This window comes from Artemia franciscana, chromosome 7 (genome assembly GCF_032884065.1).
Source record: "Artemia franciscana chromosome 7, ASM3288406v1, whole genome shotgun sequence".
In the NCBI taxonomy this organism is placed as follows: Eukaryota; Metazoa; Arthropoda; class Branchiopoda; order Anostraca; family Artemiidae; genus Artemia; species Artemia franciscana.
This window is the reverse complement of record NC_088869.1, coordinates 57,593,191-57,613,953: the sequence shown is the minus strand read 5'-3', so window position 1 is coordinate 57,613,953 and position 20,763 is coordinate 57,593,191. Positions and strand designations below refer to the sequence as shown.

The 20,763-nt window shown below is 29.5% G+C and overlaps 1 protein-coding gene across 1 annotated transcript in view; it reads left to right on the top strand.

Annotated features, from left to right (window-relative positions):
* LOC136029521 (autophagy-related protein 2 homolog A-like) overlaps positions 1 to 20,763 on the top strand; it is a 129,332-nt gene that overhangs the window by 13,594 nt on the left and 94,975 nt on the right. Inside the window, exons 4-5 of the mRNA XM_065707973.1 lie at positions 1,304 to 1,406; positions 3,557 to 3,710. Coding sequence (XP_065564045.1) covers positions 1,304 to 1,406; positions 3,557 to 3,710 — 257 coding nt within the window. The remainder of the gene's footprint in view (positions 1 to 1,303; positions 1,407 to 3,556; positions 3,711 to 20,763) is intronic.

Genomic DNA, 20,763 nt, shown 5'->3' with positions numbered 1-20,763 from the left:
TGAATATAAGTCAAGACGAGAGGGTGCAAAACAATAGGCTTTCCATAATTTGACCTTTTAGCCCATTTTCCTGAATTCACCTAGTGTTTTTCATTTATTCACTTATAACTTCATAAATTTGATATTTACGTATTTGGGAAGCCCAATTAATTGATTCTATTGGTCCATTTATTTATTCAGTTCTAAAATATGAATTCTATCTGGAAAGCTACACATTGGCTTACATCCAGCAGATTAATAATAAAGAAAAAAATATAAACTGGTCTATGAAAATCTAAGTTCAACTTAAATTTAGTACCGCAGCGTCTTTCTCGAGACAGGCACAATTATGCTCTACCTCTTAAACTTTTAGGATGGCCGAGCTGATTATCCTTCAGAAACTTACTATTTACATCCCCTCCCCCCACAGATCAAGGGTGAAAATAAAAAAATGAACTCAGAAGCGACAAACTGGTCTATTTCCAGTATAAGGTGACTTTTTCTACGCTGAAGACACCTTGTCATATACGGACGAAATATTCGTTTGATACTTGTTCTCTCCGTTTCCTTCTACTGGCCATAGACCCATTTATTGTTTTCAAATCTGTTACTTTGTTTTGTCATGGCTGGCCAGTTTTGCTTTAGATCTTTTACAAATCCAGGGTAGTAACTAAGAGTAAATGACCAAGTCAAGAGGTGAGTTCTCGAAAGCTTAGTATACCCCCTTAGCTGGGGACTAAGATGATTTTTAGGGCATTGGAAGCTGGTAAAATGAGACTCTCAAGCTCGTTCAAGACTCTTAAGATTTTTAGTGACCTTTCTTTAAGAAACTAGTCAAATCATTTAATTGTTGTCTTCTAAATAAGTTTTTTTTACTTTCTGACTTAGGGATGGGGTATTTGCCCCTTTTACTCCTTTCTTATATGTGTATTTTTAATCCAACCACTACTTCTGAGTGTTTCTTCAATAATTTTTTGAGTAATATATAAACTACATTAATCTTATTAGGTGTAGGGGGGGGGGGTTAATTTTTCCCCTCACAATAAAAGTATAAGTTTTTTTTGCGAACAATACCAAATTTTGCACTTCTAGTATATACCCGTGTTATTATTAGTGCCTGAGCTGGCCCTTGAACGCAGTAGGTGTTTAAGATAACTTAAAAAAGAAAGAAATAAAGAATGAAAAATTAAATTACTTTTTCAGTTCATATATGCGTACAGTAGCAAAGGCGTTTATGTTAATAAGACCAGCTTATTAGTTTTCTTGTTATAGATTTCATCGAATGCCATAACATAACCTTAATTTTGATAGTTCCTTGTTTTAGTTGCTACAAGACTTCAAGTGAGACTGCTAAATACGAGTTTGCGGGTGGAACACATTCTTAGAGGGCCAAGAAAAGGAGTTGCATTGGAGGCACAGGTTAAAAGGTAAATTGATCTTTGAAAATTTTTTAGTATTCTGATTTTTCAGTCATGTTTAGTATAGAACATATAAAATCAATTGAAATTCAATAAGAGAAAGGAACTAAAATGTATTGCTAGTGCTATTGAGGTACGAATTCACTTGGTCAAAATTTTAAGGGAACTTGACAGCAAACCTGTAGATAAAAGATAAAAGGACTTATAGAAAGAGGGAGTGTATAATATAAGAAGCTGCAAAAATTTATAAATTAAAGGTGAATTGCTGCTATAGACGCAGTGGGCCTCTGGGGCTTTTACCCAGTTGTGGCCCGTGGCTTTTACCCTAGACACTTTGACCCAAATTAGTTATTCCGCCTATAACAATAATAAAGTTCGCCAATTACAAAACTTTGAAAAATTGATGTGAAAAATTAATGTTTGAATCGGAGAAAATATTCTGAAGCAGATTAGGTTATTAGAACACTTTTGTTAGTTTTATTTTGTTAATACTTTTGTTCTGCGTTTTGTAGCCCATTCTGCAAGCTTTTATTGTAGCAGGTGATATTGAGAAAATGGCAATCGCTCTAACGGAGAAAGTAGTATTCTAGTGAAGACTTGGCAAAAGTGAGGTGACTACCTTTATTTTGTGAGAATACTCTCTGCAGAAGTTCCATTAAATGCAAACATTCTTTATAAGATTTTTTATTGTCGCCATGTTAAATTTAACCGAAATTCGATTATTTTCTACATCTTCTTTAAGATTGTCATCAATCAAAAAATTTGGCTTTGTATAAGATAAGACTTGTATAAGATTTTGTTGGTTTATATTCTCGAATTCTTAGTATCTTGGTCGGGTTGCGGTGCTTCACATTTTTTTTTGGTGGTAGCTTGTAGTGGGGTAGCGTTTGTTTTTTTCATTCTGAATATACACGGGGATGTTGGGACTTGTTAAACTATCCAATTCATAAAGTTTGTGAATCTTATTTTGAGCACGTATATATAATAGAGAGAACGAGAAATTCCTGAAATTATCGTTCGCTGAGTGGAGACAGGAATCGGAAGAGAGGAGAAATGAATTGTGATATAAGTTGATCAGTTCACCTTCAAGGAAATAGAAAGATAGAGAAATTCCGAAAAGAGAAAAAATAAAGTAAGGGTAAAGTCTTAGGAGATTCCCAAAGCTTCGTCTTGGTTGACATAATTTGCCCTGTCAACAGCATTTTCTGTAGGCAGATCATTATTGAACAAGCAGGAATGACTGAACAGTCAATACAAATAGACAGCCTTCGAACGTTCCGACAGCTATGACTGACTGTCCAATCGAACCTGGCCCTGCTGCCGGCGGGGTGAATGATGTCAATCAAGACGAGGTTCAAATGAGTCGCCAAGTGAAATAATTTTCTCCGACCGAAATTATCAGGTCTTGGCGAAAGAAAAAAAAAGAAACATAAAAACAGGTAGATGCACAGCTTTATGCCAGACCTGCACATATTGCATACTTTCTTTTATAGTCTTATTGTTACTAGCTCTTTGCAACACAATGCAGCCTGAGGCTAACGCAGATTTAGATTCTTTTCCTCAACCCTACTTTAATCAGATATTAAATTTTTACTCCGTATTTCAAATTTTCGCCTCGTAATTTTATTTTCGAAATTTCTAATTAAATTTTCTTAAAATAGTTTGTCAAGAAAAATACATAAATTAAAATTAAGAATCAGGTTTTTTTAATATAGGAAAGATTAAAATAAAGAAGTAAGAATAAAAATGGAAAAATAGGATGAGTCAGAGATAGAAAGAGGGATAGATAGAGATAGAGAGATAGTGAGTGGGAATGGGAGCTCTGCATCTTTCAATCTAGGTAATTCATTTGTCCAATTCACAGGAATAGTACCTATTCTATGAATTACCTTTTTTTTTAGCGCATTTGCAACAGATAAGGGTTCATTCGAAGATTTTTTATTACTGATTAAAAAGCTTAGAAAGTATTTGATGACATTAATTGCAAAACATAAAACCTTACCTAGTCAAAATATAGTGAGAGAGAGAGAGAGAAAGAGGGGAGAGAGGAGTAAGAAATTAAGATACAAGAGAAACAGTTCATTTTTTACTACTGGCAAATCACACTTTACTACTTAATTTAATTGAATTGCGTCTAATGAAAGGAATTACATTTCTAGTGTATCTTATTCTGACGAGACTGCTGCTGAATGTTTTGCAGGATTTTCAACAAAAAAGGTTTCACTTGAAGGTGTCTCATTATTCATGGAAGAATTTGAGTCTCAGAATTTCACGGGACAGAGTTTCAGAAGCACTTGGCCTGGCCAATCAAAGGTCTGTCATGAGTATATCTACTTAAAATAATATTTGAAGTTGTACCAAACTTTTCAGTGTCAGTATACAAAATGTAGTGCTGTCAGAGGACGCGGAAGAAAAGGTTCACCCCTGACTGGCTAATAAGGAGGCAACGCTATAGCGTTGTCTTTAGTAAAGACAATAGGCCTTCAATGTTTTATCATTTATTTGCTATTTTTTTTTACCTAGGGCACTTCATATGGAATGGGTGGTCTGAGTAACTTAGGAGGGGGGGGGGGCATTCGATTGTAAATCGGAAGTTCTAGTACCCTTTTTATGAGTCGAAATTGATCGAAGGTTAACTCGCCCCCTCCCCACACACAAAAAAAATATTAAAGGTGTTTCCTTCCAAAACTTATGGGAGTGGACCCCTGGCCCTCCATGGCTTAACCCCATCCAGAAAATATTTACAATATTTTGTTCCAAACATTATCGGAACTGATCCCTGGCCCTCCATGGCCCGACATCCCTCAGAAAAGAAATATTATCGATGTTGTATTCCAAAACTTGCTTATATGAGACATAACCTTTTCTTTTGTTGAATCTCTTCTTTTGTTGATTGTTAAATCTTAGATAAGTAGTTTTGTATCTCAAAACGACTATCATCTGAAAAATTACTTACTTGAGATTCCCCTTTTTTCCAATGGTGGCTCCAAAAAATCTAGAAAAAGATAATAAAATTAATAGAATGCTAAAGAGTGTTACTTATAAATACCAAAACTTACTTTGCTGAGACATAACTTTTTCTGATTGTTGAATCTCAGGTAATTAATTTTATTTTTCAAAACGACTATCGTCAGCAAAAATTACTCCGAGAAACCTAGAAAAAGAAAATAAAATACTAAAGATAGTTATTTATAAATAACAAAACTTACTTACTTGAGACATAATTTCTTCTTGTTGTTCAATCTCAGGTAATTCATTTTATATTTCAAAACGACTATCGTCAGCAAAAATTACTCACCTGAGATCTCGCTTTTTCCTCCAATGGTGGCTCCAAAAAACCTAGATAAAGAAAATAGAATAAATAAAATACCAAAGACTGTCACTTATAAATAGCAAAACTTTGTTACCTTAGACGTAACTTTTTCTGATTATTAATCTTAGGTAAGTAATTTTATAATTGAAATCGACTATCATCAGCAAAAATTACTTACCCTAGATCCGACATTTCCCTCCAATGGTTGTTCACGAAAACCTAGAAAAACAAAATAAAACTAATAAGATACTAAAGACAGTTACTTATAAATAGCAAAACTTTGTTACCTTAGACGTAACTTTTTCTGATTCTTAATCTCAGGTAATTAATTTTATATTTCAAAAGGACTATCATCAGCAAAAATTACTTACCTGAGATCCGACTTTTTCCTCCAATGATTGTTCACAAAAACCTAGAAAAAGAAAATAAAACTAATAAATACTAAAGACAGTTAACTTATAAATAGCAAAACTTTGTTACCTAGACGTAACTTTTTCTGATTCTTAATCTCAGGTAATTAATTTTATATTTCAAAACGACTATCATCAGTAAAAATTACTTACCTGAGATCCGCTTTTTCCTCCAATGATTGTTCAAAAAACCTAGAAAAAGAAAATAAACTAATAAGATACTAAAGACTCATAAATAGCAAAACCTTACTTACCTTAGACGTAACTTTTTCTGATTGTTGAATCTCAGGTAAGTAATTTCATATATTTCAAAATGACTATCATCAGCAAAAATTACTTACCTGAGATCCGCTTTTCCTCCAATGTGTTCAAAAAACCTAGAAAAAGAAAATAAAACTAATAAATACTAAAAAACTTATAAATAATAAAACTTACTTAGACATAACTTTTTCTGGTTCTTAATCTCAGGTAAGTAATTTTATATTTCAAAACGACTATCATCAGCAAAAATTACTTACCTGAGATCCGACTTTTTCTCCAATTTGTTCACAAAAACCTAGAAAAAGAAAATAAAACTAATAAGATACTAAAGACAGTTACTTATAAATAGCAAAACTTTGTTACCTTAGACGTAACTTTTTCTGATTCTTAATCTCAGGTAAGTAATTTTATATTTCAAAACGACTATCATCAGCAAAAATTACTTACCTGAGATCCGACTTTTTCCTCCAATGGTGTTCACAAAAACCTAGAAAAAGAAAATAAAACTAATAAGATACTAAAGACAGTTACTTCTAAATAGCAAAACTTTGTTACCTTGACGTAACTTTTTCTGATTCTTCATCTCAGGTAAGTAATTTTATATTCAAAACGACTATCATCAGCAAAAATTATTACCTGAGATCCGACTTTTTCCTCCAATGGCTCAAAAACCTAGAAAAAGAAAATAAAATTAATAAAATACTAAAGAGAGTATAAATAGTTTTGTTTTCAAAACGACTATCATCAGCAAAATTATTTACCTGAAATTCTGTTTTTCCTCCAATGGTGCTCACAAAAACCTAGAAAAAGAAAATATAAAAATTAAAGACAGTACTTATAAATAGCAAAACTTTGTTACCTTAGACGTAACTTTTTCTGATTCTTAATCTCAGGTAAGTAATTTTATATTTCAAAACGACTATCATCAGCAAAAATTACTTACCTGAGATCCGACTTTTTCCTCCAATGGCTGTTCACAAAAACCTAGAAAAAGAAAATAAAACTAATAAGATACTAAAGACAGTTACTTATAAATAGCAAAACTTTGTTACCTTAGACGTAACTTTTTCTGATTCTTAATCTCAGGTAAGTAATTTTATATTTCAAAACGACTATCATCAGCAAAAATTACTTACCTGAGATCCGACTTTTTCCTCCAATTGTTCACAAAAACCTAGAAAAAGAAAATAAAACTAATAAGATACTAAAGACAGTTACTTATAAATAGCAAAACTTTGTTACCTTAGACGTAACTTTTTCTGATTCTTAATCTCAGGTAAGTAATTTTAATTTCAAAACGACTATCATCAGCAAAAATTACTTACCTGAGATCCGACTTTTTCCTCCAATGGTGTTCACAAAAACCTAGAAAAAGAAAATAAAACTAATAAGATACTAAAGACAGTTACTTATAAATAGCAAAACTTTGTTACCTTAGACGTAATTTTTTTCTGATTCTTAATCTCAGGTAAGTAATTTTATAATTCAAAACGACTATCATCAGCAAAAATTACTTACCTGAGATCCGACTTTCCTCCAATGGTTGTTCACAAAAACCTAGAAAAAGAAAATAAAACTAATAAGATACTAAAGACAGTTACTTATAAATAGCAAAACATACTTACCTTAGACGTAACTTTTTCTGATTCTTAATCTCAGGTAAGTAATTTTATAATTCAAAACGACTATCATCAGCAAAAATTACTTACCTGAGATCCGACTTTTTCCTCCAATGGTTGTTCACAAAAACCTAGAAAAAGAAAATAAAACTAATAAGATACTAAAGACAGTTACTTATAAATAGCAAAACTTTGTTACCTTAGACGTAACTTTTTCTGATTCTTAATCTCAGGTAAGTAATTTTATAATTCAAAACGACTATCATCAGCAAAAATTACTTACCTGAGATCCGACTTTTTCCTCCAATGGTTGTTCACAAAACCTAGAAAAAGAAAATAAAACTAATAAGATACTAAAGACAGTTACTTATAAATAGCAAAACTTTGTTACCTTAGACGTAACTTTTTCTGATTCTTAATCTCAGGTAAGTAATTTTATAATTCAAAACGACTATCATCAGCAAAAATTACTTACCTGAGATCCGACTTTTTCCTCCAATGGTTGTTCACAAAAACCTAGAAAAAGAAAATAAAACTAATAAGATACTAAAGAGAGTTACTTATAAATAGCAAAACATACTTACCTTAGACGTAACTTTTTCTGATTCTTAATCTCAGGTAAGTAATTTTATATTTCAAAACGACTATCATCAGCAAAAATTACTTACCTGAGATCCGACTTTTTCCTCCAATTGTTCACAAAAACCTAGAAAAAGAAAATAAAACTAATAAGACAAATACTAAAGACAAGAAATTAAAACTAATAAGATACTAAAGATAGTTACTTATAAATAAAAACTTTGTTACCTTAGACGTAACTTTTTCTGATTCTTAATCTCAGGTAAGTACTTTTATAATTCAAAACGACTATCATCAGCAAAAATTACTTACCTGAGATCCGACTTTTTCCTCCAATGGTTGTTCACAAAAACCTAGAAAAAGAAAATAAAACTAATAAGATACTAAAGACAGTTACTTATAAATAGCAAAACTTTGTTACCTTAGACGTAACTTTTTCTGATTCTTAATCTCAGGTAAGTAATTTTATAATTTCAAAACGACTATCATCAGCAAAAATTACTTACCTGAGATCCGACTTTTTCCTCCAATGGTTGTTCACAAAAACCTAGAAAAAGAAAATAAAACTAATAAGATACTAAAGACAGTTACTTATAAATAGCAAAACTTTGTTACCTTAGACGTAACTTTTTCTGATTCTTAATCTCAGGTAAGTAATTTTATAATTCAAAACGACTATCATCAGCAAAAATTAATTACCTGAGATCCGACTTTTTCCTCCAATGCTCACAAAAACCTAGAAAAGAAAATAAAACTAATAAGATACTAAAGACAGTTACTTATAAATAGCAAAACATACTTACCTTAGACGTAACTTTTTCTGATTCTTAATCTCAGGTAAGTAATTTTACATTTCAAAACGACTATCATCAGCAAAAATTACTTACCTGAGATCCGACTTTTTCCTCCAATGGTTGTTCACAAAAACCTAGAAAAAGAAAATAAAACTAATAAGATACTAAAGACAGTTACTTATAAATAGCAAAACTTTGTTACCTTAGACGTAACTTTTTCTGATTCTTAATCTCAGGTAAGTAATTTTATATTTCAAAACGACTATCATCAGCAAAAATTACTTACCTGAGATCCGACTTTTTCCTCCAATGGTTGTTCACAAAAACCTAGAAAAAGAAAATAAAACTAATAAGATACTAAAGACAGTTACTTATAAATAGCAAAATACTTACCTTAGACGTAACTTTTTCTGATTCTTAATCTCAGGTAAGTAATTTTATAATTCAAAACGACTATCATCAGCAAAAATTACTTACCTGAGATCCGACTTTTTCCTCCAATGTTGTTCACAAAAACCTAGAAAAAGAAAATAAAACTAATAAGATACTAAAGACAGTTACTTATAAATAGCAAAACTTTGTTACCTTAGACGTAACTTTTTCTGATTCTTAATCTCAGGTAAGTAATTTTATAATTCAAAACGACTATCATCAGCAAAAATTACTTACCTGAGATCCGACTTTTTCCTCCAATGTTGTTCACAAAAACCTAGAAAAAGAAAATAAAACTAATAAGATACTAAAGACAGTTACTTATAAATACAAAACTTTGTTACCTTAGACGTAACTTTTTCTGATTCTTAATCTCAGGTAAGTAATTTTATAATTCAAAACGACTATCATCAGCAAAAATTACTTACCTGAGATCCGACTTTTTCCTCCAATGGTTGTTCACAAAAACCTAGAAAAAGAAAATAAAACTAATAAGATACTAAAGACAGTTACTTATAAATAGCAAAACTTTGTTACCTTAGACGTAACTTTTTCTGATTCTTAATCTCAGGTAAGTAATTTTATAATTCAAAACGACTATCATCAGCAAAAATTACTTACCTGAGATCCGACTTTTTCCTCCAATTGTTCACAAAAATAGAAAAAGAAAATAAAACTTGTTCACATAAATAGCCTAAAGAAAGAAATTAAAACTAATAAGATACTAAAGATAGTTACTTATAAATAGCAAAACTTTGTTACTTAGACGTAACTTTTTCTGATTCTTAATCTCAGGTAAGTAATTTTATAATTCAAAACGACTATCATCAGCAAAAATTACTTACCTGAGATCCGACTTTTTCCTCCAATGGTTGTTCACAAAAACCTAGAAAAAGAAAATAAAACTAATAAGATACTAAAGACAGTTACTTATAAATAGCAAAACTTTGTTACCTTAGACGTAACTTTTTCTGATTCTTAATCTCAGGTAAGTAATTTTATAATTCAAAACGACTATCATCAGCAAAAATTACTTACCTGAGATCCGACTTTTTCCTCCAATGGTTGTTCACAAAAACCTAGAAAAAGAAAATAAAACTAATAAGATACTAAAGACAGTTACTTATAAATAGCAAAACTTTGTTACCTTAGACGTAACTTTTTCTGATTCTTAATCTCAGGTAAGTAATTTTATAATTCAAAACGACTATCATCAGCAAAAATTATTACCTGAGATCCGACTTTTTCCTCCAATGGTTGTTCACAAAAACCTAGAAAAAGAAAATAAAACTAATAAGATACTAAAGACAGTTACTTATAAATAGCAAAACTTTGTTACCTTAGACGTAACTTTTTCTGATTCTTAATCTCAGGTAAGTAATTTTAATTTCAAAACGACTATCATCAGCAAAAATTACTTACCTGAGATCCGACTTTTTCCTCCAATGGTTGTTCACAAAAACCTAGAAAAAGAAAATAAAACTAATAAGATACTAAAGACAGTTACTTATAAATAGCAAAACTTTGTTACCTTAGACGTAACTTTTTCTGATTCTTAATCTCAGGTAAGTAATTTTATAATTCAAAACGACTATCATCAGCAAAAATTACTTACCTGAGATCCGACTTTTTCCTCCAATGGTTGTTCACAAAAACCTAGAAAAAGAAAATAAAACTAATAAGATACTAAAGACAGTTACTTATAAATAGCAAAAACTTACCTTAGACGTAACTTTTTCTGATTCTTAATCTCAGGTAAGTAATTTTATAATTCAAAACGACTATCATCAGCAAAAATTACCTACCTGAGATCCGACTTTTTCCTCCAATGGTTGTTCACAAAAACCTAGAAAAAGAAAATAAAACTAATAAGATACTAAAGACAGTTACTTATAAATAGCAAAACTTTGTTACCTTAGACGTAACTTTTTCTGATTCTTAATCTCAGGTAAGTAATTTTATAATTCAAAACGACTATCATCAGCAAAAATTACTTACCTGAGATCCGACTTTTTCCTCCAATGGTTGTTCACAAAAACCTAGAAAAAGAAAATAAAACTAATAAGATACTAAAGACAGTTACTTATAAATAGCAAAACTTTGTTACCTTAGACGTAACTTTTTCTGATTCTTAATCTCAGGTAAGTAATTTTATAATTCAAAACGACTATCATCAGCAAAAATTACTTACCTGAGATCCGACTTTTTCCTCCAATTGTTCACAAAAACCTAGAAAAAGAAAATAAAACTGTATAAGACAAAAGACTAAAGACAAGAAATAAAACTAATAAGATACTAAAGATAGTTACTTATAAATAAAACTTTGTTACTTAGACGTAACTTTTTCTGATTCTTAATCTCAGGTAAGTAATTTTATAATTCAAAACGACTATCATCAGCAAAAATTACTTACCTGAGATCCGACTTTTTCCTCCAATGGTTGTTCACAAAAACCTAGAAAAAGAAAATAAAACTAATAAGATACTAAAGACAGTTACTTATAAATAGCAAAACTTTGTTACTTAGACGTAACTTTTTCTGATTCTTAATCTCAGGTAAGTAATTTTATAATTCAAAACGACTATCATCAGCAAAAATTAATTACCTGAGATCCGACTTTTTCCTCCAATGGTTGTTCACAAAAACCTAGAAAAAGAAAATAAAACTAATAAGATACTAAAGACAGTTACTTATAAATAGCAAAACTTTGTTACTTAGACGTAACTTTTTCTGATTCTTAATCTCAGGTAAGTAATTTTATAATTCAAAACGACTATCATCAGCAAAAATTACTTACCTGAGATCCGACTTTTTCCTCCAATGGTTGTTCACAAAAACCTAGAAAAAGAAAATAAAACTAATAAGATACTAAAGACAGTTACTTATAAATAGCAAAACTTTGTTACCTTAGACGTAACTTTTTCTGATTCTTAATCTCAGGTAAGTTTATAATTCAAAACGACTATCATCAGCAAAAATTACCTTACCTTAGATCCGACTACTTATTCCTTACCTTAGACGTAACTTTTTCTGATTCTTAATCTCAGGTAAGTAATTTTATAATTCAAAACGACTATCATCAGCAAAAATTACCTACCTGAGATCCGACTTTTTCCTCCAATGGTTGTTCACAAAAACCTAGAAAAAAAATAAAACTAATAAGATACTAAAGACAGTTACTTATAAATAGCAAATCTTTGTTACCTTAGACGTAACTTTTTCTGATTCTTAATCTCAGGTAAGTAATTTTATAATTCAAAACGACTATCATCAGCAAAAATTACTTACCTGAGATCCGACTTTTTCCTCCAATGGTTGTTCACAAAAACCTAGAAAAAGAAAATAAAACTAATAAGATACTAAAGACAGTTACTTATAAATAGCAAAACTTTGTTACCTTAGACGTAACTTTTTCTGATTCTTAATCTCAGGTAAGTAATTTTATAATTCAAAACGACTATCATCAGCAAAAATTACCTACCTGAGATCCGACTTTTTCCTCCAATGGTTGTTCACAAAAACCTAGAAAAAGAAAGTAAAACTAATAAGATACTAAAGACAGTTACTTATAAATAGCAAAACTTTGTTACCTTAGACGTAACTTTTTCTGATTCTTAATCTCAGGTAAGTAATTTTATAATTCAAAACGACTATCATCAGTAAAAATTACCTACCTGATATCCGACTTTTTCCTCCAATGGTTGTTCACAAAAACCTAGAAAAAGAAATAAAACTAATAAGATACTAAAGACAGTTACTTATAAATAGCAAAACTTTGTTACCTTAGACGTAACTTTTTCTGATTCTTAATCTCAGGTAAGTAATTTTATAATTCAAAACGACTATCATCAGTAAAAATTACCTACCTGATATCCGACTTTTTCCTCCAATGGTTGTTCACAAAAACCTAGAAAAAGAAAGTAAAACTAATAAGATACTAAAGACAGTTACTTATAAATAGCAAAACTTTGTTAGCTTAGACGTAACTTTTTCTGATTCTTAATCTCAGGTAAGTAATTTTATATTCAAAACGACTATCATCAGTAAAAATTACCTACCTGATATCCGACTTTTTCCTCCAATGGTTGTTCACAAAAACCTAGAAAAAGAAAGTAAAACTAATAAGATACTAAAGACAGTTACTTATAAATAGCAAAACTTTGTTACCTTAGACGTAACTTTTTCTGATTCTTAATCTCAGGTAAGTAATTTTATAATTCAAAACGACTATCATCAGTAAAAATTACCTACCTGATATCCGACTTTTTCCTCCAATGGTTGTTCACAAAAACCTAGAAAAAGAAATAAAACTAATAAGATACTAAAGACAGTTACTTATAAATAGCAAAACTTTGTTACCTTAGACGTAACTTTTTCTGATTCTTAATCTCAGGTAAGTAATTTTATAATTCAAAACGACTATCATCAGTAAAAATTACCTACCTGATATCCGACTTTTTCCTCCAATGGTTGTTCACAAAAACCTAGAAAAAGAAATAAAACTAATAAGATACTAAAGACAGTTACTTATAAATAGCAAAACTTTGTTACCTTAGACGTAACTTTTTCTGATTCTTAATCTCAGGTAAGTAATTTTATAATTCAAAACGACTATCATCAGTAAAAATTACCTACCTGATATCCGACTTTTTCCTCCAATGGTTGTTCACAAAAACCTAGAAAAAGAAAGTAAAACTAATAAGATACTAAAGACAGTTACTTATAAATAGCAAAACTTTGTTACCTTAGACGTAACTTTTTCTGATTCTTAATCTCAGGTAAGTAATTTTATAATTCAAAACGACTATCATCAGTAAAAATTACCTACCTGATATCCGACTTTTTCCTCCAATGGTTGTTCACAAAAACCTAGAAAAAGAAAATAAAACTAATAAGATACTAAAGACAGTTACTTATAAATAGCAAAACTTTGTTACCTTAGACGTAACTTTTTCTGATTCTTAATCTCAGGTAAGTAATTTTATAATTCAAAACGACTATCATCAGTAAAAATTACCTACCTGATATCCGACTTTTTCCTCCAATGGTTGTTCACAAAAACCTAGAAAAAGAAATAAAACTAATAAGATACTAAAGACAGTTACTTATAAATAGCAAAACTTTGTTACCTTAGACGTAACTTTTTCTGATTCTTAATCTCAGGTAAGTAATTTTATAATTCAAAACGACTATCATCAGTAAAAATTACCTTACCTGATATCCGACTTTTTCCTCCAATGGTTGTTCACAAAAACCTAGAAAAAGAAAGTAAAACTAATAAGATACTAAAGACAGTTACTTATAAATAGCAAAACTTTGTTACCTTAGACGTAACTTTTTCTGATTCTTAATCTCAGGTAAGTAATTTTATAATTCAAAACGACTATCATCAGTAAAAATTACCTACCTGATATCCGACTTTTTCCTCCAATGGTTGTTCACAAAAACCTAGAAAAAGAAAGTAAAACTAATAAGATACTAAAGACAGTTACTTATAAATAGCAAAACTTTGTTACCTTAGACGTAACTTTTTCTGATTCTTAATCTCAGGTAAGTAATTTTATAATTCAAAACGACTATCATCAGTAAAAATTACCTACCTGATATCCGACTTTTTCCTCCAATGGTTGTTCACAAAAACCTAGAAAAAGAAAGTAAAACTAATAAGATACTAAAGACAGTTACTTATAAATAGCAAAACTTTGTTACCTTAGACGTAACTTTTTCTGATTCTTAATCTCAGGTAAGTAATTTTATAATTCAAAACGACTATCATCAGTAAAAATTACCTACCTGATATCCGACTTTTTCCTCCAATGGTTGTTCACAAAAACCTAGAAAAAGAAAATAAAACTTATAAGATACTAAAGACAGTTACTTATAAATAGCAAAATTTTGTTAGCTTAGACGTAACTTTTTCTGATTCTTAATCTCAGGCAAGTAATTTTATATTCAAAACGACTATCATCAGTAAAAATTACCTACCTGATATCCGACTTTTTCCTCCAATGGTTGTTCACAAAAACCTAGAAAAAGAAAATAAAACTTATAAGATACTAAAGACAGTTACTTATAAATAGCAAAATTTTGTTAGCTTAGACGTAACTTTTTCTGATTCTTAATCTCAGGCAAGTAATTTTATATTCAAAACGACTATCATCAGTAAAAATTACCTACCTGATATCCGACTTTTTCCTCCAATGGTTGTTCACAAAAACCTAGAAAAAGAAAATAAAACTTATAAGATACTAAAGACAGTTACTTATAAATAGCAAAATTTTGTTAGCTTAGACGTAACTTTTTCTGATTCTTAATCTCAGGCAAGTAATTTTATATTTCAAAACGACTATCATCAGTAAAAATTACCTACCTGATATCCGACTTTTTCCTCCAATGGTTGTTCACAAAAACCTAGAAAAAGAAAATAAAACTTATAAGATACTAAAGACAGTTACTTATAAATAGCAAAATTTTGTTAGCTTAGACGTAACTTTTTCTGATTCTTAATCTCAGGCAAGTAATTTTATATTCAAAACGACTATCATCAGTAAAAATTACCTACCTGATATCCGACTTTTTCCTCCAATGGTTGTTCACAAAAACCTAGAAAAAGAAAATAAAACTTATAAGATACTAAAGACAGTTACTTATAAATAGCAAAATTTTGTTAGCTTAGACGTAACTTTTTCTGATTCTTAATCTCAGGTAAGTAATTTTATAATTCAAAACGACTATCATCAGTAAAAATTACCTACCTGATATCCGACTTTTTCCTCCAATGGTTGTTCACAAAAACCTAGAAAAAGAAAATAAAACTTATAAGATACTAAAGACAGTTACTTATAAATAGCAAAATTTTGTTAGCTTAGACGTAACTTTTTCTGATTCTTAATCTCAGGTAAGTAATTTTATATTCAAAACGACTATCATCAGTAAAAATTACCTACCTGATATCCGACTTTTTCCTCCAATGGTTGTTCACAAAAACCTAGAAAAAGAAAATAAAACTTATAAGATACTAAAGACAGTTACTTATAAATAGCTTAGACGTAACTTTTTCTGATTCTTAATCTCAGGTAAGTAATTTTATAATTCAAAACGACTATCATCAGTAAAAATTACCTACCTGATATCCGACTTTTTCCTCCAATGGTTGTTCACAAAAACCTAGAAAAAGAAAATAAAACTTATAAGATACTAAAGACAGTTACTTATAAATAGCAAAATTTTGTTAGCTTAGACGTAACTTTTTCTGATTCTTAATCTCAGGTAAGTAATTTTATATTCAAAACGACTATCATCAGTAAAAATTACCTACCTGATATCCGACTTTTTCCTCCAATGGTTGTTCACAAAAACCTAGAAAAAGAAAATAAAACTTATAAGATACTAAAGACAGTTACTTATAAATAGCAAAACTTTGTTACCTTAGACGTAACTTTTTCTGATTCTTAATCTCAGGTAAGTAATTTTATAATTCAAAACGACTATCATCAGTAAAAATTACCTACCTGATATCCGACTTTTTCCTCCAATGGTTGTTCACAAAAACCTAGAAAAAGAAAATAAAACTTATAAGATACTAAAGACAGTTACTTATAAATAGCAAAACTTTGTTACCTTAGACGTAACTTTTTCTGATTCTTAATCTCAGGTAAGTAATTTTATATTCAAAACGACTATCATCAGTAAAAATTACCTACCTGATATCCGACTTTTTCCTCCAATGGTTGTTCACAAAAACCTAGAAAAAGAAAATAAAACTTATAAGATACTAAAGACAGTTACTTATAAATAGCAAAATTTTGTTAGCTTAGACGTAACTTTTTCTGATTCTTAATCTCAGGCAAGTAATTTTATATTTCAAAACGACTATCATCAGTAAAAATTACCTACCTGATATCCGACTTTTTCCTCCAATGGTTGTTCACAAAAACCTAGAAAAAGAAAATAAAACTTATAAGATACTAAAGACAGTTACTTATAAATAGCAAAATTTTGTTAGCTTAGACGTAACTTTTTCTGATTCTTAATCTCAGGCAAGTAATTTTATATTCAAAACGACTATCATCAGTAAAAATTACCTACCTGATATCCGACTTTTTCCTCCAATGGTTGTTCACAAAAACCTAGAAAAAGAAAATAAAACTTATAAGATACTAAAGACAGTTACTTATAAATAGCAAAATTTTGTTAGCTTAGACGTAACTTTTTCTGATTCTTAATCTCAGGCAAGTAATTTTATATTTCAAAACGACTATCATCAGTAAAAATTACCTACCTGATATCCGACTTTTTCCTCCAATGGTTGTTCACAAAAACCTAGAAAAAGAAAATAAAACTTATAAGATACTAAAGACAGTTACTTATAAATAGCAAAATTTTGTTAGCTTAGACGTAACTTTTTCTGATTCTTAATCTCAGGCAAGTAATTTTATATTCAAAACGACTATCATCAGTAAAAATTACCTACCTGATATCCGACTTTTTCCTCCAATGGTTGTTCACAAAAACCTAGAAAAAGAAAATAAAACTTATAAGATACTAAAGACAGTTACTTATAAATAGCAAAACTTTGTTACCTTAGACGTAACTTTTTCTGATTCTTAATCTCAGGTAAGTAATTTTATAATTCAAAACGACTATCATCAGTAAAAATTACCTACCTGATATCCGACTTTTTCCTCCAATGGTTGTTCACAAAAACCTAGAAAAAGAAAATAAAACTAATAAGATACTAAAGACAGTTACTTATAAATAGCAAAACTTTGTTACCTTAGACGTAACTTTTTCTGATTCTTAATCTCAGGTAAGTAATTTTATAATTCAAAACGACTATCATCAGTAAAAATTACCTACCTGATATCCGACTTTTTCCTCCAATGGTTGTTCACAAAAACCTAGAAAAAGAAAATAAAACTAATAAGATACTAAAGACAGTTACTTATAAATAGCAAAACTTTGTTACCTTAGACGTAACTTTTTCTGATTCTTAATCTCAGGTAAGTAATTTTATAATTCAAAACGACTATCATCAGTAAAAATTACCTACCTGATATCCGACTTTTTCCTCCAATGGTTGTTCACAAAAACCTAGAAAAAGAAAATAAAACTTATAAGATACTAAAGACAGTTACTTATAAATAGCTTAGACGTAACTTTTTCTGATTCTTAATCTCAGGTAAGTAATTTTATAATTCAAAACGACTATCATCAGTAAAAATTACCTACCTGATATCCGACTTTTTCCTCCAATGGTTGTTCACAAAAACCTAGAAAAAGAAAATAAAACTTATAAGATACTAAAGACAGTTACTTATAAATAGCAAAATTTTGTTAGCTTAGACGTAACTTTTTCTGATTCTTAATCTCAGGTAAGTAATTTTATATTCAAAACGACTATCATCAGTAAAAATTACCTACCTGATATCCGACTTTTTCCTCCAATGGTTGTTCACAAAAACCTAGAAAAAGAAAATAAAACTTATAAGATACTAAAGACAGTTACTTATAAATAGCAAAATTTTGTTAGCTTAGACGTAACTTTTTCTGATTCTTAATCTCAGGTAAGTAATTTTATAATTCAAAACGACTATCATCAGTAAAAATTACCTACCTGATATCCGACTTTTTCCTCCAATGGTTGTTCACAAAAACCTAGAAAAAGAAAATAAAACTTATAAGATACTAAAGACAGTTACTTATAAATAGCAAAATTTTGTTACCTTAGACGTAACTTTTTCTGATTCTTAATCTCAGGTAAGTAATTTTATAATTCAAAACGACTATCATCAGTAAAAATTACCTACCTGATATCCGACTTTTTCCTCCAATGGTTGTTCACAAAAACCTAGAAAAAGAAAATAAAACTTATAAGATACTAAAGACAGTTACTTATAAATAGCAAAATTTTGTTAGCTTAGACGTAACTTTTTCTGATTCTTAATCTCAGGTAAGTAATTTTATATTCAAAACGACTATCATCAGTAAAAATTACCTACCTGATATCCGACTTTTTCCTCCAATGGTTGTTCACAAAAACCTAGAAAAAGAAAATAAAACTTATAAGATACTAAAGACAGTTACTTATAAATAGCAAAACTTTGTTACCTTAGACGTAACTTTTTCTGATTCTTAATCTCAGGTAAGTAATTTTATAATTCAAAACGACTATCATCAGTAAAAATTACCTACCTGATATCCGACTTTTTCCTCCAATGGTTGTTCACAAAAACCTAGAAAAAGAAAATAAAACTTATAAGATACTAAAGACAGTTACTTATAAATAGCAAAATTTTGTTAGCTTAGACGTAACTTTTTCTGATTCTTAATCTCAGGTAAGTAATTTTATAATTCAAAACGACTATCATCAGTAAAAATTACCTACCTGATATCCGACTTTTTCCTCCAATGGTTGTTCACAAAAACCTAGAAAAAGAAAATAAAACTTATAAGATACTAAAGACAGTTACTTATAAATAGCTTAGACGTAACTTTTTCTGATTCTTAATCTCAGGTAAGTAATTTTATAATTCAAAACGACTATCATCAGTAAAAATTACCTACCTGATATCCGACTTTTTCCTCCAATGGTTGTTCACAAAAACCTAGAAAAAGAAAATAAAACTAATAAGATACTAAAGACAGTTACTTATAAATAGCAAAACTTTGTTACCTTAGACGTAACTTTTTCTGATTCTTAATCTCAGGTAAGTAATTTTATAATTCAAAACGACTATCATCAGTAAAAATTACCTACCTGATATCCGACTTTTTCCTCCAATGGTTGTTCACAAAAACCTAGAAAAAGAAAATAAAACTAATAAGATACTAAAGACAGTTACTTATAAATAGCAAAACTTTGTTACCTTAGACGTAACTTTTTCTGATTCTTAATCTCAGGTAAGTAATTTTATAATTCAAAACGACTATCATCAGCAAAAATTACTACCTGATATCCGACTTTTTCCTCCAATGGTTGTTCACAAAAACCTAGAAAAAGAAAATAAAACTAACAAGATACTAAAGACAGTTACTTATAAATAGCAAAACTTTGTTACCTTAGACGTAACTTTTTCTGATTCTTAATCTCAGGTAAGTAATTTTATAATTCAAAACGACTATCATCAGTAAAAATTACCTACCTGATATCCGACTTTTTCCTCCAATGGTTGTTCACAAAAACCTAGAAAAAGAAAATAAAACTTATAAGATACTAAAGACAGTTACTTATAAATAGCAAAATTTTGTTAGCTTAGACGTAACTTTTTCTGATTCTTAATCTCAGGTAAGTAATTTTATATTCAAAACGACTATCATCAGTAAAAATTACCTACCTGATATCCGACTTTTTCCTCCAATGGTTGTTCACAAAAACCTAGAAAAAGAAAATAAAACTTATAAGATACTAAAGACAGTTACTTATAAATAGCAAAATTTTGTTAGCTTAGACGTAACTTTTTCTGATTCTTAATCTCAGGTAAGTAATTTTATATTCAAAACGACTATCATCAGTAAAAATTACCTACCTGATATCCGACTTTTTCCTCCAATGGTTGTTCACAAAAACCTAGAAAAAGAAAATAAAACTTATAAGATACTAAAGACAGTTACTTATAAATAGCAAAATTTTGTTAGCTTAGACGTAACTTTTTCTGATTCTTAATCTCAGGCAAGTAATTTTATATTTCAAAACGACTATCATCAGCAAAAATTACCTACCTGATATCCGACTTTTTCCTCCAATGGTTGTTCACAAAAACCTAGAAAAAGAAAATAAAACTTATAAGATACTAAAGACAGTTACTTATAAATAGCAAAATTTTGTTAGCTTAGACGTAACTTTTTCTGATTCTTAATCTCAGGCAAGTAATTTTATATTTCAAAACGACTATCATCAGTAAAAATTACCTACCTGATATCCGACTTTTTCCTCCAATGGTTGTTCACAAAAACCTA